This window comes from Rasamsonia byssochlamydoides (assembly GCF_041956645.1).
Source record: "Rasamsonia byssochlamydoides strain NRRL 3658 unplaced genomic scaffold VTN77scaffold_8, whole genome shotgun sequence".
Classification (NCBI taxonomy): domain Eukaryota; kingdom Fungi; phylum Ascomycota; class Eurotiomycetes; order Eurotiales; family Trichocomaceae; genus Rasamsonia; species Rasamsonia byssochlamydoides.
In genome coordinates, this window is record NW_027192391.1 from 487,026 (window position 1) to 506,963 (window position 19,938).

Sequence of the window (19,938 nt, forward strand, 5' to 3'; positions counted from 1 at the left end):
GGCTTGAGGGAAGGAGGGGCAAGTCCCGACGGAAAGACACTGAAATCGTATTGTGACTTACGTTGTTTCCAGCCTGTAGCGCCTTCCTGAGTGAGAAAAGAGCGACTTGTCCGAATGGGCGGTAATAGCCAGGTTCTTTCAGTAGGAAAAAAAGGAATGTGAGTGGACGAGGCAAGAGCGCGTCCCTCGACTCACAAACGCCCCGGGCCAGCAGTGCGTGTAAAAAAAACCAGCAAGTCACTCTCAACGGCGCGTCCAAATCACCACCCAGTTGCTTTGCACCTCGAGGCTCGAATCCTCCAATCTCGACGTGCGGTGACCGTAATCTGCGTTTGACTAGACGACCGCTGGCACTTGATCAGTGAAGCCAGCAAACCCAGCGAACACCGACTCGTCAGAACTCGTTCGACTCGATCCGGTACGTGTCTGATCAAGACAAAACCTGACTCGGGTGGAGCTGGTTGCAGAGGTCCTCGGTCGAGGTGACTCGTAACACGTATTCTAAGGACATCCGTCAGCAAAAAAAATTTTTTTTTTCAAACTAGACGCGCCATGAACTGGGCACTCCTGCTGCGAAATATTGGATCACCAGCAGAGCGCGCTCTGCCGTTGGATACAGGACCACCACCGATCGAAGAAGTCATGCATCTCAAACTGGCCACCAAGACACGCGCCACAGGCAACCCCTCTTCCGAGGCAGTCGACCCCACAATCAATAGCTTTGGGATAACGGCCGCTCCGGTTCGGAAAGTAAACCGTGCTGCTGCAGCTATTGTATTGTGGAAAATCGCACAAGCCACGGGGACCAAAGCAGACCGGCAGGAACCTCAAGAGCGCGCAGAGACAACCAAGGGAGAGACATACAGGTATTAAGAACGTAGTTCTAAGGAAATTGGAGATATCGTCGACGCGTCAGGATTGGATGGAAGGTGTGAGAGGACCGTTGTCGGTGGTGATGGAAAAAGCAGGATCGTTCAGAAAGGATTTCGGAACCGGAGAAAGTGACGGTCGAAGGACGCAACGTGGTACTGTGCAGGACAGGATGACGCGCAAAACAACCCAGCGGACCCCAACAGACCCCAAAGAGGAAAAAGAAAGGATTCAAAGTAAATCAAGCAATAGTAAAGCGATAATGATAGCAGCGCAATGCGCAACGCGGGATATGGTCTTTGCGTGAGGCTCCGACTTTGCCACAGGACGTGCTTGTGCTTGTGCTTGTGTGTAGATGCTCGGGTGGCAGTTTGGCACGAGCAGAGGTACTTATTCGACTCGGGCCCACGCGCATATCCACATCCGCCAGGGTCAGCGACTGGAATTATTAAATTAATTACCGTACGGAGTGCTGACTTGGACAAGGATGATGGAGCTGGCAGCGCCAAACGGTCGTTCCCTCAGCGCTCCCCACCCCGGTCTCCTGGTGGATACGGCCCAATGCAGATCTGAAGATTCGGCCGGTCGTTGAGCCAGGACTACTCCGGAATTGTGATTGCCGCGGACTATTAGTCTCTTAGTGCCCAAGGAGTCGAGGTGTCAGGATGTGGGCAGGGCAGTCGGCAGTGGGCAGTGGCCACATGGCCTCCACTGCCGACAAACTGTCACAAAGTGAGATAATTAGGGAGGGACATTTAGCTACGTGAATCCTCTATACAACAGTAACTGCACTGTGCGACCTCGGCAGGAAGAGCCAGATCATACCCCTGAGTCTGATGAATAGATGCCTGTTCAATTTACTCCGTAGTTTTCAACAATCCTACAAATTCCAATAGCGACAAGACTGGATATCTGCGGCTGATAGAACCGCCGTGGTGTGGCTCGTATAGTCGCAAGCTTAAACGCTGCATCTCCGCCCGTGCGGAGCCAACATGCTATGGAAGATGTGGCCATCGCTGTTGTTGCGGTCATGCATGGCAACGACCCCTCCCCCTTATTTCGTGTTGATCTCACCGCAAGATCGACTCCTTTTCCTCCTTAGTCCTTACTAGCATAAGGGGGATTCCTGTCATTGGGAACGCCGTCATCGTGTCACCGGGTTTGCCTGCAGCGCTAGCCTTGCAGCCTGGGATTGTTCCAGGTTGTCTGCGGGCCTGCTCCTCCCTTAGGGCCTTCGAGAAGGGTTTTGGAACGATGTCAGCCTTCCACAGGCTGCTAATATCCATAGCCGATGGGCCTTGGCCGCCATCCATGGGGTGCCGCGTAACCAGATCGGGATGCAGGCCCGCCACCTAGACTGCCGGCTCAAAGGGGCTGCCCAGGATGGCATCAGGGCTCCGTGCGCAACCTGCTCTTGACATGAATCGTATAGTTACGAAGACTCGTTGACAGCTCCGATTTCGCTCGATGCCAACTGCTGGAATGCCTGTGGTGCTCTTCCTGAATCTCACGACTACTGACTGACTGATCGAAGAAAGTGCATTCCAAGAAAAGATGAAACTCCCTCTCGCGCATGTCGTGTGGTCATTGGCCACTGCAAGAAACGGTGGTAGCACAGGTAACCGGATTTTAGCCCACTTCGGTCGGGCTGATGCGTTTGGAGATCCGAGCAGGGTCCGTTCGTGGCTCCTTACAGCGCTGGTGCATGGCTGAATGCCAATTAGACATCCCCAAGTGTTGTACGAGGAATAATTAATCTGTCGAGCATTAATTACCAATTACCAAAGCGGGATTCGGACCGTAGTTATGATCTGAATCACCAGTGACGAGTCACAGCCATATGGAGCATTGGAGTACGGAGCTGCTACTAGCGCATGCGGATCGATCTGTGACGAGGGAGGGACCATAGCGTCATCAGGCATGGAATCCCAGCGTGTTCTAGAAGGAGCAGCGATTCTTCTTCCTGCATCCGGACCGATAGGGGTATCCCTGTTGTCGTTAAGATTGATAATTACTCCGCACAGTACGGAGTAATCCTCCGTAGTCTTCTCGACCAACGTTAATTTCGAATAATTTCTCAGCCACGATTGGCGGTCAGGACAGTGTCCACTGTCCACTCGTGACCAAATACCGCATACAATCCAATCTTTTTCTTTGCTTTTTTTTTTAGGCCCAAACGCAGCCTTGGGGGCCCTTTCACCCTCCGCGATCTGGCTGTTGGATCACCGTTGCGCTCAGTCCACCTTTTCCACAACGTCGATCGGTCGGGAGTCGCAAATGGCGCAAGCGGCAAGGGAGGCTGAAAGGGGGGGCATTGCACTTGGAGGGGGGCAAGAGAGGGGGTCTCTCCACGGACGGACGGACGGGCAGACAAGGGCGTAAATTGGCAGTAATGTTGAAGCTAGTGCGTGCATTAGCCTGGTTTCGAACCCTTCGCAGTCCCCATCGCGGCATCACAAAGGCGGAAGCATTGGACGGTGGCCCATCCAGCCGTCGTTCCAGAAGGCTTCTAGAAGGCTTCTAGCGGGCTTCCACCGAAGTTCGAACACGCTAAGGCTGTGTCGATCGGCCAGGCCGCCAGGGAGGTCAAGTTGACGGGTTGTTGTGTGTGGGCCTTGCGTGTGGTCCGTCCTGATGAGAATCAGACCCATCGCAATAATGCCGCTAGTCCTAGTCCTAGTCACGAGTCACAAGTCAGAAGTCACTCACTCGCAATTTGGCCCTAAGGGGGGAAATTTTTTTAAAAAAAATTAAAATGCCCCTTGCCAGCCGCCAAACTGGCTGTTAGTCTGTTGACTGGAGTAGTCATTTTAGAACGGACACTGGATCTGTCATGCCGTCGGTTGTAGAGAGTATTCCGTCTGTGCCGGTGGAGCCGGAGCCGGAGCATGTCTGGCTTGTGTCCAGTGTCTGGGCTTTGAGCCCTACAGGGCTAGAGGGCAGGTGAGAGATAATATCAGAGTAATTTCAAATCAAAGTACGGAGTATACGGAGTACAGATACTCCCTATGACAAACTGACGTGACAGCTGTCGATATCCCTTTGGAGAGAGCATCGACATGCAAGAGGAAGGGTATATTTATATATCTCCGAAGCAGTCATCCGCAAACAGCAGTAGATGCAAACAATGGCATCAAGGGATGGAGCATTTTTCTCGATGATTATGTTTTATAATTCATTCATCCATATGTACTCCGTACTTTCCAAAAAAAAAAAAGAAAAAAGAAAAGAAAAAAAAACACGGAGGGCAAACAAACACCGAAAGATAGACATACCATGTACGGAATAATACCGATCTAATCCGTACCCGTAGCTAAATGATAAATCGCTTGTCTAACTCCCTGACTACCTTCCCAGGTAGGTAATCAGTGTCCAAACTAGGTCTACGGAAGTACTCCGCAGTGACCTACATACTCTCTACCTATAACCTATCTAGGTAACGGAATTCCAACTTCCGGTAGGGCTACTAGGTTGTTGCTTACGAAGCAATGCTAATAATAGGTAAATTAGACTACCTAAGTACGGAGTACACTCTGTCTGTATCTAACCTACCGCTTGGACGGTCTTCGACTGGTACCAACTACCTCCAAGGTAAAGTAAGGTAAGCAAGTTGTGTTGACACTTTTGGTCAACAATGCCAATTATTTATTATTAATTCCGTTTCATTTCTCTACTTGCTTTATTTTTTTTCTATGGGAGGGAAAGAAGAAAGAAAGAAAGAGGTTGAACAGAATTGGATTGGATTGAATTGAATTGAATTGTTGGCGCATCTGTCTGGGATAACCTGAGTCTGAATCGAATATCAATTATGTATGTACAGTACAGTACATTACAGTCTAGGTGTGTATGTAGGTAATATGTTCTCCGTATATTGACAGGACAGTACATTATACTATGACGTCCGTCTTAGTTTATTTTCAGGGACAGTTGACCCCAGAATCAAAACCCAAGACAAAGAAGGAAGTTTGAAATTAGAATGACAAATTAACAACAATGACAATGATAATGACGTCGGACGATGACGATGATGATCAGATGATCAGTGGGTCTAGAATAAATCAAGCCTCAAGAGTAATAATAAGACAAGAAAATAAGATCCTTCTAGAAGACGCGTAGAAGGATTTTATTTTCTTTTATTTTAGTGGAGTGGAGAGTGCTACATAGTCCTGTTAATCTAGTCTAGTCCTGTTTGTTAGTATTAAATTAATTAATCTAGGTCCTAGCCTAGACTGCCGTTTGCGCGGACTCCGTACCTCCTAATCCGTAGTCCCGTCGACTATCTGGTCCTAGATTACTAGATAGATCCACGTTCGGGCGGTTAGTACAGTAGCACCTACCTAGTGGATGGGTACCAGGTACCTAGAACTTAGACTAGGTATTATGTATTATTAATATTAAGTATTATTATCAGTCTTAAGTTCTCAACATTTTTAGGCCCGAATCGAATACGGAGTACTGTACGGTGTAGTAGAGACAAGACTCCTAGGGGAAAGAAAAAAGAAAAAAGAAAAAGAAAAGAAATTAAATTAATTGAATAAAGAATAAATTAATCGCTTTGTATGTATGTACATACACATACCATGTACGGAGTAGGTAGTTGAAGCTTCTGCACCGTGCGTGCATGTGCCTCCCAGGCACGGATACCCTATAGGTAGTAGCTTCTAGCTTCTGACGTAGATAGAATCAAGCATCATACAAGACCTTGAGATGACTTCAATTTCAGTTTCCGGCTCCTTATCGTCAGTCATTCTTTGGATAGGATTCTGACAGTGGCAGCGTGCCTTGTGGGACTGTGACTGTGACTGAGTCGACTAGAGGATCATATCAGTATTATTATTATTATTATTTACCTAGGCGGTTGGAAGGCCCAAGCGTACTGTACCTAGTACCCAATGAACTAACTGTGTGTTGGAAAGAAAAGAGTATTACAGAGTATCTAACTGCTTGCTTTGCTCTGTCCTCTCCTCTCCTGTCTACTTGCCGATCCGGCTAAATCGAAATGGGAAAATTTATATCTACCTAGGTACCCATTATATAATCGTGATCATGATCATGATAGTCACATATCACTACTCCATACTGTATGATGAAGAGCACAAGCACAGAGAAGTCTGTCGTCTGCCTGCCTGTGTCTTTAAGATATCCCCCTGTCGTAGGAGGAGGAGGAGGATGTTGCAATTGATTGGTATAGATATCCACCTTCATAAATAAATACATTCACACATACTGTACAATCCTGCATTGGAGGAATACTTCTAGATTTTTTTCAAAAAGGTGCAATATTATACACCCCTCCTTACAGCCCAGAAATAATTCCCCCAGTCTTCCCCCCCATTGACCATTTTCCACCCCCAGCCCGGAATGTATACCACTCCCGCAACCTTCCACTTCATTCCCTCCAGCGCTTCGCTGCCGGCTCGCCGAGCGGCGCCATCATTGGCCCTCATCAGCGCTTCCTCCACCCAGCCGCGGAGTTCGTCCGCGTTGACGAATTTGCTCCACTCGTGCGTCCCCCGCGGTACGACCCCGATCGGCCACGGCGCTTCCGCGATGACTTTGTTGACTATGTACGATGGCAGCGTTCGCGCGATCGTCGACCCGATGAGCCATCCCCCCGGGCGAAGGAGTCGGAGACAGTGGGTCAGGAACGTAAGAGGCGAGGAGGTATTCGGATCGACATGCTCGATCACTTCGAAAAGGGTGATAACGTCAAAAGTACGATCATGAACTGGAGAAGACATGTCCTTGTTTGGGCCGTTATTCGTATCGACTCCGTCGCTCGTATCTTTTGTAGCCGACGCGGACAGCGTCTCGATGGTCGTATTCTCATATCGGAAGCGGCCGGAGCGCATATGTTCGAAAACGGTCGGATCCATGCGGGCGTGATCTCGGGCGATTTCAATGAGGGTAGAGGACGGGTCAATGGCAAGGATGGATGCGGCATTCGTGGCTGATGGCGTGGATTTTGACCGGCTCAGCGGGATCGTCCTCGCGAGAGACTCTGCAAAGATGCCCCCTCCGCACCCCACGTCGAGATACCGCAGTCCCTCCGCAGTAGACGCTGACGTCTCTGCACCAGCACCAGCACCAGGTCCATTCTGTTCTGACGACGGTCGGCGTGGCGCAGGAGAAGACTCTGCCAGACACGATGCGATAAAGTCGTGCCGGAGAGGATTCATCAAGTGTAGCACCCGCGACGGACCCATCGGATCCCACCAGCTACTGGCGAGACCTGAGAAGTGTGAAAGCTCATCTGCAGAGACGGAGGAAGAGGACGAGGGTGAAGATGAATGATGCCGTATAAACCGACCACACCGACTGCTGCGGATCGTCGAGTCGCGGAAGAAGGCGGAGGAGAGGTTGCGGGCAGCGGCCACACTCGGCCGTAGACACGAGGGATTAGCCATTGAAGAGCAATGCCGTAATATGTGAACTATTCCAATTCAATTGCGCTGCAGAAATGTTTCCAGGGAATATTTCCTGCGAAAAGATTATGTGCATATCGATTAGTCCGAGTCTTCCAGGTTATCGGCCGTCATAATAAGCTCACTTTCAAATAGACGATCAAAACGTACAGCAGGACTAGAAAACCTCCAATATCTGCAGGGCCATGGCTGCCGCTGCAGGGACTAATGAAAAAATTGTCCTTCTGTCAAGACAGACAGTGAAATACCTTCAATGCGAAGCAATTGAAGTAGCTGGTCAACCGTTGCGGAGCGGCGGAATACTGGAGTTTGTCCCGGTCCGAAGAACAAACACGCCAAGACCTGCAAGTACTATTACTGCACTGGATACAAGTCAACCACCATCGTATGACTGGAGGTAGTGAATGAACAACTGGTTCGATTTTTCTAGCATGTAAATAAATAAATAATGAATTAAAATCATCGTTTCATTCCCATTAATTACATACGGGGGCAGGAAAGAATCGTCCAAGAGGGATGGATGTATGGTGTATGTATGCAGTACATAGACAGGATACGTGAGACTAATATAATTAATTATTTTAAATAAAACTGATGACGTGTTTCTGCTTCCTTATTTCCCTCCTCCTACGTACGTCCTACATACCCACCATGGAGAGCCCTCCACTACTTGCGTTCACAGCCGGGCATACGCAGGATGTCGACGACGAGAAGGAAGAAGGAGAAGAACGACCAAAGATGTTGGCTAGAAGTGAGGCGGCAAATGAGTTTGTTTTTGTTGGATTCGCGGCATGGATGCTGGAGAGGAGTCCAAAACGGAGGATGACTTCGGAGATGGTGACGAAGATTGAGATGAGGATGAGCATGATGATGATCCAGGTTTGATCTGGCAGAAAAACAAGAGAAGAATTTAGTCTCAGCTGATTCATACTGATAAAAAAGGAGAGAGAGAAAGAGAGAGAGAAAAGAACAATCACAACCAGGAGGAAGAACGTACGAGACATGGTGTTGTCTGCAATCGAGTCGGACAGAATTTCCGTCAGGTCAAGGAAGACGCGGCAGCGTTCGTTGAGCACTTGGATGCGAGGCTTGATTTCCAGATACTCGCGGACGGCAATGTAGAGCGGATACAAGGTCGGTTCGCTCTCCCAGAAGAAGTTGGGCACGTCGAGCATGTTCGATGCTAATTCGTAAGTCAAGATTAGTACCAACCCAGGCGTGTTCACACGAGACAGCAACGTACATAAGTTAACCTCCACCCGACTCTTAAACAGTCGACCCAGGATTCGGAAGACTTCGTCACGCTTCATGCCTAGCTTCCCGGTCACTGCCAGCCTCCGTGGGACATCCTTGGCCGCGGCCATCTCCTTCGCCATGGCTTCTTCAAAGAAACAGAGCTTCGTGCTCTGTGCGATTCCATGGCTGATGGCCAACTTGATCATATGGTCCCCACTCCGTAGCGTAATCATATCGTTGTACACACGTGGCCGTGAAATCTCGGTCGAGTACTCGAAATGAAACTCTTCCGTCTCGAAATCCTCCTCCGGCAATGGCTGCGTCGCCAGGGGGATGGGCGGTCCTCCCGTGCCGGAAGAAGAGAAGGTAAGATCTGCCAGAATGTCCTTCTCCTGCCGCTCCGTGAAATTCCAGAATACCACTACCCCGTAGCTAAAGACGAACATCTCTCCAATATTGAATACACTGGCGGGGATAACCCGCTTGACGGGTTTTGGCTTGGGCGATTGATCTTGATCTGCTTCGTTGTTAGCGGCCCTGTCACCTTCATTTTCAACCCTTTCACCCTCTTGTTGTTGGTCACTTTGTCTGCCAGGGTCGGCCATGCTGTCATTTCGGTCTCCCCTGTCTTCTCCCTCGCCCACTTGACCCTGGCGGCTCCCACCAACAGAGTGCTCGTCCGCCTCTCCAAAGTACTCTTCATGATAGTCCCTCCGCTCATTCCGTTCGATTTCCTCGTCCAGCACAATCCTCCCGCCGGCACTCTTCAGCACAGGACTACTCCGAACCCTGTACCCCCCGCGCCCGGGAAGGAGAGGTAATTGGTATGCAGTGTAGAGACAGTCATCGTAGAGCTTCGTTCGCGCGTCATGCCACTCCTTGACGAACGAGGCTGTCGCGCCCATCTTGTATGCTTGCGCCGTGCAGTATGCCGTCACGCGAGGGAGCTTCTCTGCGCGACGTGCTTTTGGAAGCCGTTCCGCGTAGCTCTTGGCCTTCTCCGGCGGAATCCGACGACGACGCAGATCCTCTTCCTCTGCGAGCAGCGGTGCGAGGTCATTATCAACACCAAAGTCTCCACGAAGTTTCTGTTGCGCCGCCAGTTGTCGTCTCAGTGTGTCGGGATCCTGGTTCCGCTCCTCCGCCAGTCTCTGGACAAGCTCTTCATCCACAAGCTCCTCCTCCTCTTCTCTCGCCTGTTCCGCTTCGGTCTCTGGCAGCAGGACCAGTTTCTCCGTGACTTTGGTGGTCCGTGGGGGTAGACGGGCCTGTGCAGCCAATCTTCCTGCTGTTCCCCCCGCGGCAGCCGCAGCAATACCAGAAGCGTTACCCATAAGAGAACTAGAGGAGGAGAGGCGGGAGCGAGGCTTCATCTGAGGTCGTTGCTGCGGAGGTCGCCGTTGTTGCATGGAAGGAACGTCGGAGGCATACTGAAGAACATTATCAACCGTGATCAGACGGGTAGCTGGTTGAGGGCGGCGAGATGCACGCTGGGCCTGTTGGTCGCGAGAATCCGTAACCTAGAAGGCATCAGTACGAATCGTCTCGAAGCAATCTATCAAGGAGACTCTTGGGACAACATGACAGCAAGGAACTCACCAGCACGGTCGGGTTACGTCGGCCGGACTCCGAAGCTTTGGGGGGAGGCATGATCGATGTCGACGGAGGACTTCAGATTTCCACTCAATTCAGTTCAGTTCCAATTGTTCTTTATTTCATCCTTTTCAATCCGCCACTTATCCCACTTATCAAAGGGAGTCCCGCTCAATGCAACAAGATAAGGTGTTCTGCTGCTAGTATGTAGGTGTTGGACTTGGAGCAACTTGAGCAAGCAGCACGTTTGCCAAGCTGGACGATGATTGGCACGGACGAGTTGGGCTTAGCTTGCTTCCCCCATCACCCATGACGTCGGTGTCTGTAATTAATTACGGCAGCAATACCATACCGGCCCCAGGGATAAATTACAGCACTATCTACGCTAGTTTGGCCACGTGCCTTGCTGTCGGCCCGAGTGGACCTTCTTACTTAGTAACCCAACAGGAGGTAAGAGGGCGTTGGCAGGCCGCACACCGTTACGATCTCACTTAATAAATTTAAATTGACGGTAGTAACAGGCATGGTCTCAAATCTTGCGAGATATGCCGTAAAGTTTTTATTAGACAGATTAATTACTTTCGCCGCCCATTTTGTCTTCCGCTATACAGTACATTGAAGGTCATTGAGTTCTCCAAAGCAACACCAGCTTGCCACAAATCGCATGGTAGGTAGGTCAAGTAGTGAAATAAAAAGCCCTCGTGTTTAAGGCTGGAAAAGCCAAAGAAAACGCCGCGCATGTTCTGTATCCAAACTCCCGCGTAGATGACCCTTGTATGTGGAATACCTCCAAATCGTAGATGAACCACGCAAAACAGGAAAATGTGAGACTAAAGGGTAAAATAAAAATAAATAAAGATAAGATTAAAAAAAAAAAGAAAGCAAAAGAAAAGACTCCAGCACGCCTGGACGCTGGCCCGGGTTCAAATCCTCTCACTGGCGTTTCTTCATCATCGTCCACGTCATCACCCGTTGCGCAGCCGTCGGTCTTCGTCCCAGATCTCCTTCTTCATTCGTTGTAGTCGAATATGCTGTCGTTCAAGTCTTTCCAAATCGGCGGGCGGGGGGGCGGGGTGGGGCNGTCGGGATGGGCCACCAACGAATCATGCAGAGCCCGATACTTGGCGTAGTACTGTTTGAACCGCAGCGACTTCTCCCGCAGCTGCTGACGGAGTAATTCCCGATTCAGAGGGGGAGAGGCACTACCCGAACTAGTGCCGCTGGGTGACGGCGAGCTGGCTGCCCGCCGTCGTTTGGCATCGATACCATGCCCGTTTGTGCGTCCAGTGACTTGGGAGGTCGCAGCAGGGGGCTCCCTATCCGGCGCTTCCTTCCGTTTGAGAGGGTTCGCCATCTCGGACGGTGGCTTATGGACGTCGTTCGCTTTGGGAGGGTTCTTGACTTCGACAGAATTGGTCGACGCTCTGGGCCGCTTCGAGACTTGGGTGATCAGCGGTGACGAGCTTGACGAGCTCGTCTGACCGGAACCTCGCCCCGAGTTGTCGAGGTCCGAGGCATTCGTGGGAGGGGATGACGCCAATGGCGAAGGCTTCTGCGGAGAGTTCAGAATCGAGGGCCGTGAGGACGACGGTAACGTTTTGGAGGCTGTTGCGTTCGTGCTGTTGGGGGTGGTTTTGACGCTGTGGGAGAGTTTCTGTTGGGGTTTCACCGTTGAGGAATGAGAGTCAGGTACCGTCTTGGGTTTGCTCTGCGCTTTTGTCGTGGCAGTGGCCTTGTCGGATGCTGTTGATTCGGGTTTCTTCGCAGGTGGTGGTGGTGGTGGTGGTGCATCAACCATGTCCGTATCCTCATCCGAGTCATGGACATATTCTGCCGATTTGAATTTTCCCTCCGCTTTACCCACCGTCTTCTTTTCGGTCTTTTTGGTGACGCGTCCAGTCAAGGTGGTATTCTTCGCCTTAGCCGCAGCCCCCCTCTTGGTATTATCCTTCTCGCCCACTCGTTTTTTCTGTGTCGTGCCCCCAGACTTGGACGCGGAGATAGTTTCCGCTGCTGTCGGGGTCAAGCGGCCATTTGTCCGATCGGTCTCGTTTCCTGTAGCATAGCCCTCCTTGCCTGGGTCTTCAGCGCCATGGACCTGGATCCGCGGTGTGGGGGCCTTCTTGATAGGCCCTGAACGGAGGTCCAACCGCGACAAGACCTTCCCTTTCCCTCGCTCCTCCTTCGGTAAAAGCATCTGCCACAGCTTGTCTGAGCGGGAGATACGCATCCGATCAAATGCGGAGATGGCATTCTCAATGGCCTCCTGCCGGTCCTCCTGTGTCGGATACGGAAAGTTCCATACGTCAAGCTCCCGGTATGCCTTGTCTTTGAGGTCGAATTTCTCTCGATCGAGCCGGTTCTCGGTCCCATATTTCCGAGCGAGGATCATGCAGTCATCCACCGAGGAGCGGGTCTGTTTGGCGAGGAATTTGACCGATACGGCACGAATTGCGAGTAGATGGATAAACGGGACCCGTAATGCTTCGAGACGGATCTTCTCCTTGCTCTGAGATGCCGGGGCAGAGGTAGGAGTGAGTGCTGGGACGGAGGCTGGGGAACGAGCCACGCCCAGTGCTGGGCTACTGGGGATGGACCGATTGCCCGCGTTCTGAAAGAACCGTTCCTTCTCCACATCGATCTTGCTGGTGGGCATGCGAGCCAAGCTGGCTGCTTGTCTACCTGTCGCAGATCGATTGTCCCCTGCTCCCAAAGCCCGCATGTCCTGAATACTGGTGATCAGAGGGGTCTTCCTCGACTCCTTGCCTCGCTCAAAAGCACTCAGGCTCTGTTCGAGGTTGGCCAGAGCCTCATCTGTAGCAGCGGTTGCCTCCTTGGCCTTCTGAACTTCCAGACTGTGACTAAGGACGCCGGTGAAATAAAGGTTCTCCTTGTCGGCCGGGTTCGACCGGTAGATCTCCGATCGATGGGTTTCGGGGTAGGAATGGAATTGCTGGGACTTGTTGCCGTAGTAAAGGGTCTGGTGTTTTCCAAGACGGAGCCGAGCTTTCTGGTCCTTCCGCAAGCACTCAACGAGCTCGTCCAACGTGCTCTGGGCAAGATTTAGCCGCATTATCTGGGTTGGTCTGGCGGCAGCATCGGGGGAGACATCGCCGGGCTTGTCTCCTCGCCACAGAGACAGCCCGGTCTCCGGGACTTCGAAGACGGCCATCGAAGAGATAGAGGCTTGTTCGATCTCGAAGGAAGTGAATTGAGACGTTTGGGGAGCTGCTTGAACGAAGGTATGGCAGCAGAGAAAGCTGCAGGTTCAGCTATCGGATGTAGAGGAAAACGACGCCCTGCAACTCCATAGATCAAAGGCTGATCAGGGAGACCGCAGAAGCGTAAACAGGACGGACAAGCCCAGGGTAGAGCAGGCTTGCATTCATGGCAGGACAAAGGAGAGCAACGGAACGGGCAGACAGAGGGAGAGAGGGATGGGAAATTGGAGCAGAGGTTCAAAGAGATTGTCCGTCGAGGGAGGAGGAGCCAGGGCCGGGGCACGTCGTGGTACGGTTAGAGGGCGTGCTGGAGTGGGGAGAACAGCGTTACTGCTAAGGTACCTCGCTGTCGGGAGGCGTGGGCCCGCGGGAGCCAGGCGTAAGGCCCGCCCTGCAGGACGTGCAGGAATTAATGGCGATTCGATGGAGGCGAGTCGATGCGTAGCTGCTTACAGGCTTAATGACGTACAATACGGGCGTACCTAACTGCTACCGGCACCTGATGAGCTGGAAGGCTACTAAGCCCAAGCAGGGGCTATTCGAGATAAGGGCTGCCGGGCATCGAGGAGGATGAAGCGGGCATCATGATCACCCACTCCAGGATCCTGGGGAAGGAAGGCCTGTGACAATACGGTACGGAAGCCAGACCCGTCCGACTCCCCGGGCAAGGGCAAAGCCTCGCCAAAGGCGGCGACCTGTTGCCGGAGCAAAGTTACCACTTAGAGAGACCGGCGACTGGCCGGTGCAAAGCCACTGGAGTCTTGACTGTTCTCATTTCCATCCAAGGCTTCGAGTCTTCTGACGGCATTCCCCGCGTTCGAAAGTCCTTCTGAATACCGAGTTTAAGCCGGCGGTTCTTCTTCTTCCGGACCACCAGAGAGAGGGCATGATTAAATTAATTTAATCGACTAGGTCGTGACGGGGTTCTTCATGCAGTGCTAGTTAATTATGACTCGCTGTCCGCGCTCCCGACACTATTTCTGTACCTCGACGCCATCACGATGCCTGTGCCAGTGAAATTGCCAGTCTGCCCCCACCGTCTCTGCCTGACGCGGACGACTAGGATTCAGCAGAGCAGGACAGGTCAGTGGCAAACATTCATAACAAATTCACAACCAGCGAGATGATTCTTCAGCTGGTAGATCGATCGACTGACTGGGCAGCAATTGATTGAGTTGGACGTAATTCTGCTGCTTAGTCAGATGGTACTGTACCAGTAACAATACCGACGGAGTGCTCCAAGGTTAGTATGGTTCGGAAGGCACTGCCGTATAATAATACATGCCATGGCAGTGCATCTGCTTCGGTACAGTAGTACTGCAGTAGCTGCCAGAGGGACATCCATTGGGCTATTGCTACTGTCCCTCTTGTGTGGTTGTATCGTGTTCGACAGGATCCTTGCTTCTGTGCCAGCCCTCCCCTGGATTGGCTGCACAACTCTAAGTCCGGGTTTCTGGACAGGGCAGCGCCGCAGCAGGGCTTTCCACGAGGATCAGATCGCCTCGCCAGGCGTTGCCCGCAGATCACCCGCGAGACGCTGGTGGTGCTGTACATCGATACCACCAACCATCTCGTATGATACTGGAATGCACGGGATCGGTGACTATACCCAGTGACTACCGCACCCTGACCGAAACCAAACAAACACTAAATTTACAATGTGAGTGCAACCAAACCACAATACCCTGCATGTAATATTGTATGTACAACCAGGCAAAGAAAGCAAAGGAATTTATTCGGTGCATTGTCAGTCTGTCATCACTGACTGGGTGGGGGGCCCAGCCGGACCCTCCCGTTCCATGATTCCGTACCGTAGGCTGCGCGGTGATCGGAGTCTTTTCCCCAGGCTTGCCTGTGGAGCAAAGAATCGTCTGAACCATCCGTTTCGTCGATTCGGGAGAATTAAAATTTACTAGGTAGGTAGGACTGGTTCAATTCGCTCGAAACTGGTCGAGACCAGTTGAGTTTCGGCCAACAAGAATGCAGATTTTAAGTTAGGTAATTACACTATGGTCATGGCCATGGCCATCGGGTCTCACGATGCTAGCAGTCTTCCACACCATGAGATCTCTCTTTATTCCAAGAATACACAAAGCCAGCCCTTGTGGCTGCACGGTACCATCCTAGTTTGCTGGGGGCGAGAAATAGTCGTACCCCCATCCTCACCCCACCCGTAGATACAATACTACTGAGTACCTTGTTCGTGCCAAGGAATGATGGCATGACCGAGACAGACGATGGTGTTGGTCAGTCAGACTCAGTCTGATATCAGCTCGATTGATTGCTCTGCTTATATAAGAATTCGATTCGAAGAAATATGATTATGACCTAGTAGACTACCATTACTAATGATCCAAGACTGTATTGTGCCTACTGTAGGTGCTATGCAGCCTATGACTGTTACTGACGTAGGAGAATGGCTGGAGCTCCCTCCATGACCCCTATCAGGTATGGTTTCCAGCCTGTGACACCGGTCGATGCAGCTTTCTCTATCTTTGGCAGTCCACTCCTGACTTGACCTTAAGGGGGCTGATGCAATTGTTGTACTGACTTAACGAGGTGGCAAAAAAAAACAAAGAAAAAGAAAGAGCGCGTGTTTCGAATCAGTGAGCTTTGTTTCAATTTGTCTTGTAGTGCAAGATAAAGGACGTTTGTCCAGGACAAAGTACGGAGTACAGTACAAACAAGTCATAGACTCATAGTGAACTAATAATAGTACTCCATACCTTTGTTACCTAACATTAATTCTTGACAAATACGTACTCCGTAAGAGCTGAATAATAATTACTCCGGAGTAGCTGAGCACTAGCAGGTAATAATACTGAGGTCCTCCCGTCCGCTCTGATGGCTAGAACTTCTCTGAAATTCTGAATCTCTGGACCAGTCAGTCATGCGCGATCATCGATGGGGCCGGGTCGCCTAATTAGGCAAACTCAACGAATCCCTATGATTCAAGGTTGGTTTGCTTTCCGGGCTGTTAAGAAATAATACAACTAAATGGCAGCCAATAATTGTCCGAAATCGAATCGACGAACGAACCCGGAAACTAAATAAGATAATAATTAATTAATGGGGCAGGGCAAGCAGATCTGGATCCAGAACTGTGCTTGGTTGCTCCTACTCGCACTTTTCCTCTTTTCTTCCATGGAAACTTTTACGCTTCTACTGTGGAGGTTAGGTTCTGCCCAGGTGTAATAATAGTAGTACTGTATTAGGTGGGAATACAGTACCTACAAGTTAACCGTGGGTACGGATACCTTGGGTAAGGCACATGGCCCCAACCAAGACTACTGCCCGTGAACAAGTGAACAGGAAGCCTAGAGAGAACCGGCCATTGACAAAAATAGATAGTATTCCTTTCTTGTCCAATTATAGTCTTAGATTTTAGCAACTTATCAGATATATGGCTGGGGCGAAAAAAAAATAATGATATGAGATAAACTACTGTACGAAGCACATCCCTCTTGCACGGTTGCACCCTGGACCCTCCAATAATAATACCTGAATGAGCAGCCCTATGGATGATCGCCCTGATCTCCTGATAAGGAGGTACATACCCTAGGTACCTACCTAGCTAATAATGAGTCCTTAGTTCTACTCCCCGCCATTCCTTTTTTTTACCCCTTTCCTTTCAAGAAAGGGAAGATGTGAGTACGGAGTACCTATGTACTCTGTACACAATACAATAAGCCTGGGCATTCTGTTAACTACAGTACGACTGTAATTAGAAAGCTTCTTATCATTAGGTACAGAGTACTGTATTATTCAGGGCAAGCTCCAGAGAAATTAAAGCATTAGGTATCAATCTATCGATCTAGTCTAGAATATAAGCACTGTATTAGTTTCGTAGAGAACAGTATAGTGACGAGTCTCGGAAAAAAGGGTGCTTTCTTTGATGGATGGATGGCTGCTGCGTCATGAACAGAATAGATTACACGATAAGACAAGCAAAGGGTATATAGATGGATCATAGCATTGGTATCAAATTCAGCATTCTATCTTTCTTTTAATAAATATCGTCGAAGACTGATGGCTTTCTTCATCAATTCTTTAGTTCTGTATGTATGTATGTATGTATGTACATACTGCACATGCCAGACGTATATCCCATTGACTTCATTTCTTCTCCATCTGCTCAAAATACTTCTCCCATCCGAGTTCTCTCATCTTCGTGCCCTTCACCTCCAGGTTTTCAATCCTGGCATTCTCTGCGTACTCCTCCACCTTGCGCTGGATAGCGGGATCGAAAGACCCGAGGATTCGCGCAGCCAGTAAAGCTGCGTTGATGCTGTTGTTGATTCCGACTGTTGCGACGGGTACTCCTGTGATGGACGTCAGTATCAAAATCAGAGTCCTACTAATTTAATTCTTTCCGCTGGTGTTTTCTTCTTCGAGTCTTGTACATACCTCGTGGCATCTGCACAATACTGTACAAACTGTCTACTCCGTCTAAAGCGCTCGCTTTCACTGGAACTCCAATCACAGGAAGAGACGTGTGAGCGGCAGCCATGCCAGGCAGATGTGCCGCACCCCCTGCCGCCGCGATGATGACTTTGATACCGCGGGAGGCAGCCGTCGAGGCGTATTCCGCCATGTACGTAGGCGTTCGGTGTGCAGAGGTAATGTCAACCTCCGGCTCAATGCCGAAATAATCTCTCAGAAGTTTCAGGCCCGGCACCAGGGTCTTCAGATCACTGTCGGACCCCATTATAACCCCAACAGTGGGCGTGGGCTTCGAAGGACCCGATTTCTGTGGCTTGGTCTTGATGTCGCTGCGCTGAGCACGAATCTCATCGACAACATCAATCAGAGGCTGAATGAGCGTCTCGGCCTCGTGCATCGTAGCGGCCGTGACAGTCACATGGCCCATCTTCCGCCCCGGCCGGGCGGCGCCTTTGCTGTAAAGATGGACGCTGGCGTTCGGTATCGAAAGGGCGTGTTCTGCCACTTTCAAGTGCGAGTCGGGCGTTGCCCCACCGATAATATTGAGCATGATCGACGGCTGCCGGAGCTCAAGGCTCTTCGGAGGAATCGGAAGATCGAGGATGGCCCGGAGATGGGCATCAAACTGAGAGAGGCCACACCCCTCAATCGTATAGTGGCCAGAGTTGTGGATTCGGCTGGCAATTTCACACAGAAGGATGGAGTCATCCTCGAGCAGAAACATCTCGACCCCAAAGACACCTTTCCCTTCAAAGGCGGCCACGGCATTTCTAGCCAATTCTTGGGCTTTCTTGTTGATGGCGTCTGACACGTTCCGTGCCGGTGCGTAAACGAGCTTGCATATTGAGTCCTCCTGCACAGTTTCCACCGTGGGATAAGAGAGGACGCTGTCCTTGGTTTTTACAACCATGACCGCCAATTCCTTGCAATGAATGTTAGATTAAAACCAGCATGCAAGAGGATAAGAGTCTAACCATCTTGAAATAAGCCCACTTCTCTGCATACAAGGGACGATCCTTCAGAGCTTCAAGAGCCGCGGGGATGTCCTCCTTGGACTTGACAGGATAGTTACCTGGTTATCCTGTTGTGAGACACGACACTGAGAGGTGTGTCAAAAAGAGGAATGACATACCTCTACCGTCGTATGCGAGAGTCTTCGATTTCAGCATCAGAGGAAAGCCCAGCTGCTCACCGATTTCCGCAAGCTCCTCTGGCGAGTTTTGAACGAGCTCGCGGTAGTCCGCCATTGGGATATTGAATTTTGACAGATACTTCTTCTGCTCGAATTTATTCTGAATAATCCGGATGGTCTTCCAGCTGGGCTCAACCCGGACTTCTGAGGCTACCTCTTCGAGGGCGTGGGTGTCCACATGCTCGATCTCAGCAGTCAAGACATCGGAAATCTTTGCGAGCTTGTGCACCGATTCATGGTCATTGAATGATCCGACAACATGGCCGCTGTGCGCACTGATCTGCTTTGCCGGCGCATTTTCAGCATCTAGGATGTTCATTTGGATATTGAGTCGGTTGGCAGACTCCATGAGCATTCTGCCCAGTTGCCCGCCACCGAGCACTCCGACTTTGGGAGAATTCCACATTGTGTCCGAAGGCAGTAATTTCCCTCTCCTATAGCCAGAACAAATGGAAGCCTATGGAGGTCTGCAAAATAATATATGAGCCCCTCCTCTCCTAGACTCGGTGGATCCAAGAACTCAAAAAATATCGGATCTTGAAAGAGCGCAGTCACGTGACTACCAATCAAACATGACTGGTTAATTTCTTGGAGAAGAAACCTTAATTTAAATTTATTTTGAAGCCTGATGAGCAGCCTGGAAGAATCAAAATTTAATGAATCATGTGTGACTCTCAAGTGAATAATTGCGTATGGTGGTGAATCGAGACCAATCCATTCAAGAAACATTATCACAAGTCCACTTTCAACTTGATGCGGCAGTCGTGTGGGCTTGGTCTGCTACTTAATAAGCTTAACTGCCTTCCCCACAAGTCTTGATTCTGTTCATCGGATTTACACCATTGATGCTTTGGACAGTAGAGAGATACAATGAAAGCTGAGCGAGAAATCTGCATGGATTGAGGTGGAACTGAAGCTCTTATCGATCCTCACGTGCTGCGGGGCGTAAATCTAAGAA

At 50.4% G+C, this 19,938-nt stretch overlaps 5 protein-coding genes across 5 annotated transcripts; all 5 read right to left on the reverse strand.

Moving 5' to 3' along the window:
- Nucleotides 1–1,323: 1,323 nt before the first annotated feature.
- VTN77DRAFT_8996 (uncharacterized protein) lies at nucleotides 1,324–2,183 on the reverse strand (the record flags this gene model as incomplete). The annotated part of the gene is made up of 3 exons (XM_069425554.1): nucleotides 1,324–1,496; nucleotides 1,755–1,923; nucleotides 1,980–2,183. 3 exons carry the CDS (start codon nucleotides 2,181–2,183, stop codon nucleotides 1,324–1,326), a joined length of 546 nt encoding a protein of 181 aa, XP_069280873.1.
- Nucleotides 2,184–3,323: 1,140 nt separating this feature from the next.
- Nucleotides 3,324–3,705, reverse strand: VTN77DRAFT_8997 (uncharacterized protein; the record flags this gene model as incomplete). The annotated part of the gene is made up of 2 exons (XM_069425555.1): nucleotides 3,324–3,546; nucleotides 3,692–3,705. 2 exons carry the CDS (start codon nucleotides 3,703–3,705, stop codon nucleotides 3,324–3,326), a joined length of 237 nt encoding a protein of 78 aa, XP_069280874.1.
- A 4,228-nt stretch (nucleotides 3,706–7,933) lies between these two features.
- VTN77DRAFT_8998 (uncharacterized protein) lies at nucleotides 7,934–10,181 on the reverse strand (the record flags this gene model as incomplete). The annotated part of the gene is made up of 4 exons (XM_069425556.1): nucleotides 7,934–8,181; nucleotides 8,293–8,478; nucleotides 8,539–10,051; nucleotides 10,131–10,181. 4 exons carry the CDS (start codon nucleotides 10,179–10,181, stop codon nucleotides 7,934–7,936), a joined length of 1,998 nt encoding a protein of 665 aa, XP_069280875.1.
- A 3,682-nt stretch (nucleotides 10,182–13,863) lies between these two features.
- Nucleotides 13,864–15,225, reverse strand: VTN77DRAFT_8999 (uncharacterized protein; the record flags this gene model as incomplete). The annotated part of the gene is made up of 2 exons (XM_069425557.1): nucleotides 13,864–14,040; nucleotides 15,112–15,225. 2 exons carry the CDS (start codon nucleotides 15,223–15,225, stop codon nucleotides 13,864–13,866), a joined length of 291 nt encoding a protein of 96 aa, XP_069280876.1.
- Nucleotides 15,226–17,461: 2,236 nt separating this feature from the next.
- On the reverse strand, nucleotides 17,462–19,386 carry VTN77DRAFT_9000 (uncharacterized protein; the record flags this gene model as incomplete). The annotated part of the gene is made up of 4 exons (XM_069425561.1): nucleotides 17,462–17,667; nucleotides 17,753–18,710; nucleotides 18,763–18,860; nucleotides 18,921–19,386. The coding sequence occupies 4 exons, from the start codon at nucleotides 19,384–19,386 to the stop codon at nucleotides 17,462–17,464; spliced, it is 1,728 nt and encodes a 575-aa protein (XP_069280877.1).
- Between the last annotated feature and the right edge of the window lie 552 nt (nucleotides 19,387–19,938).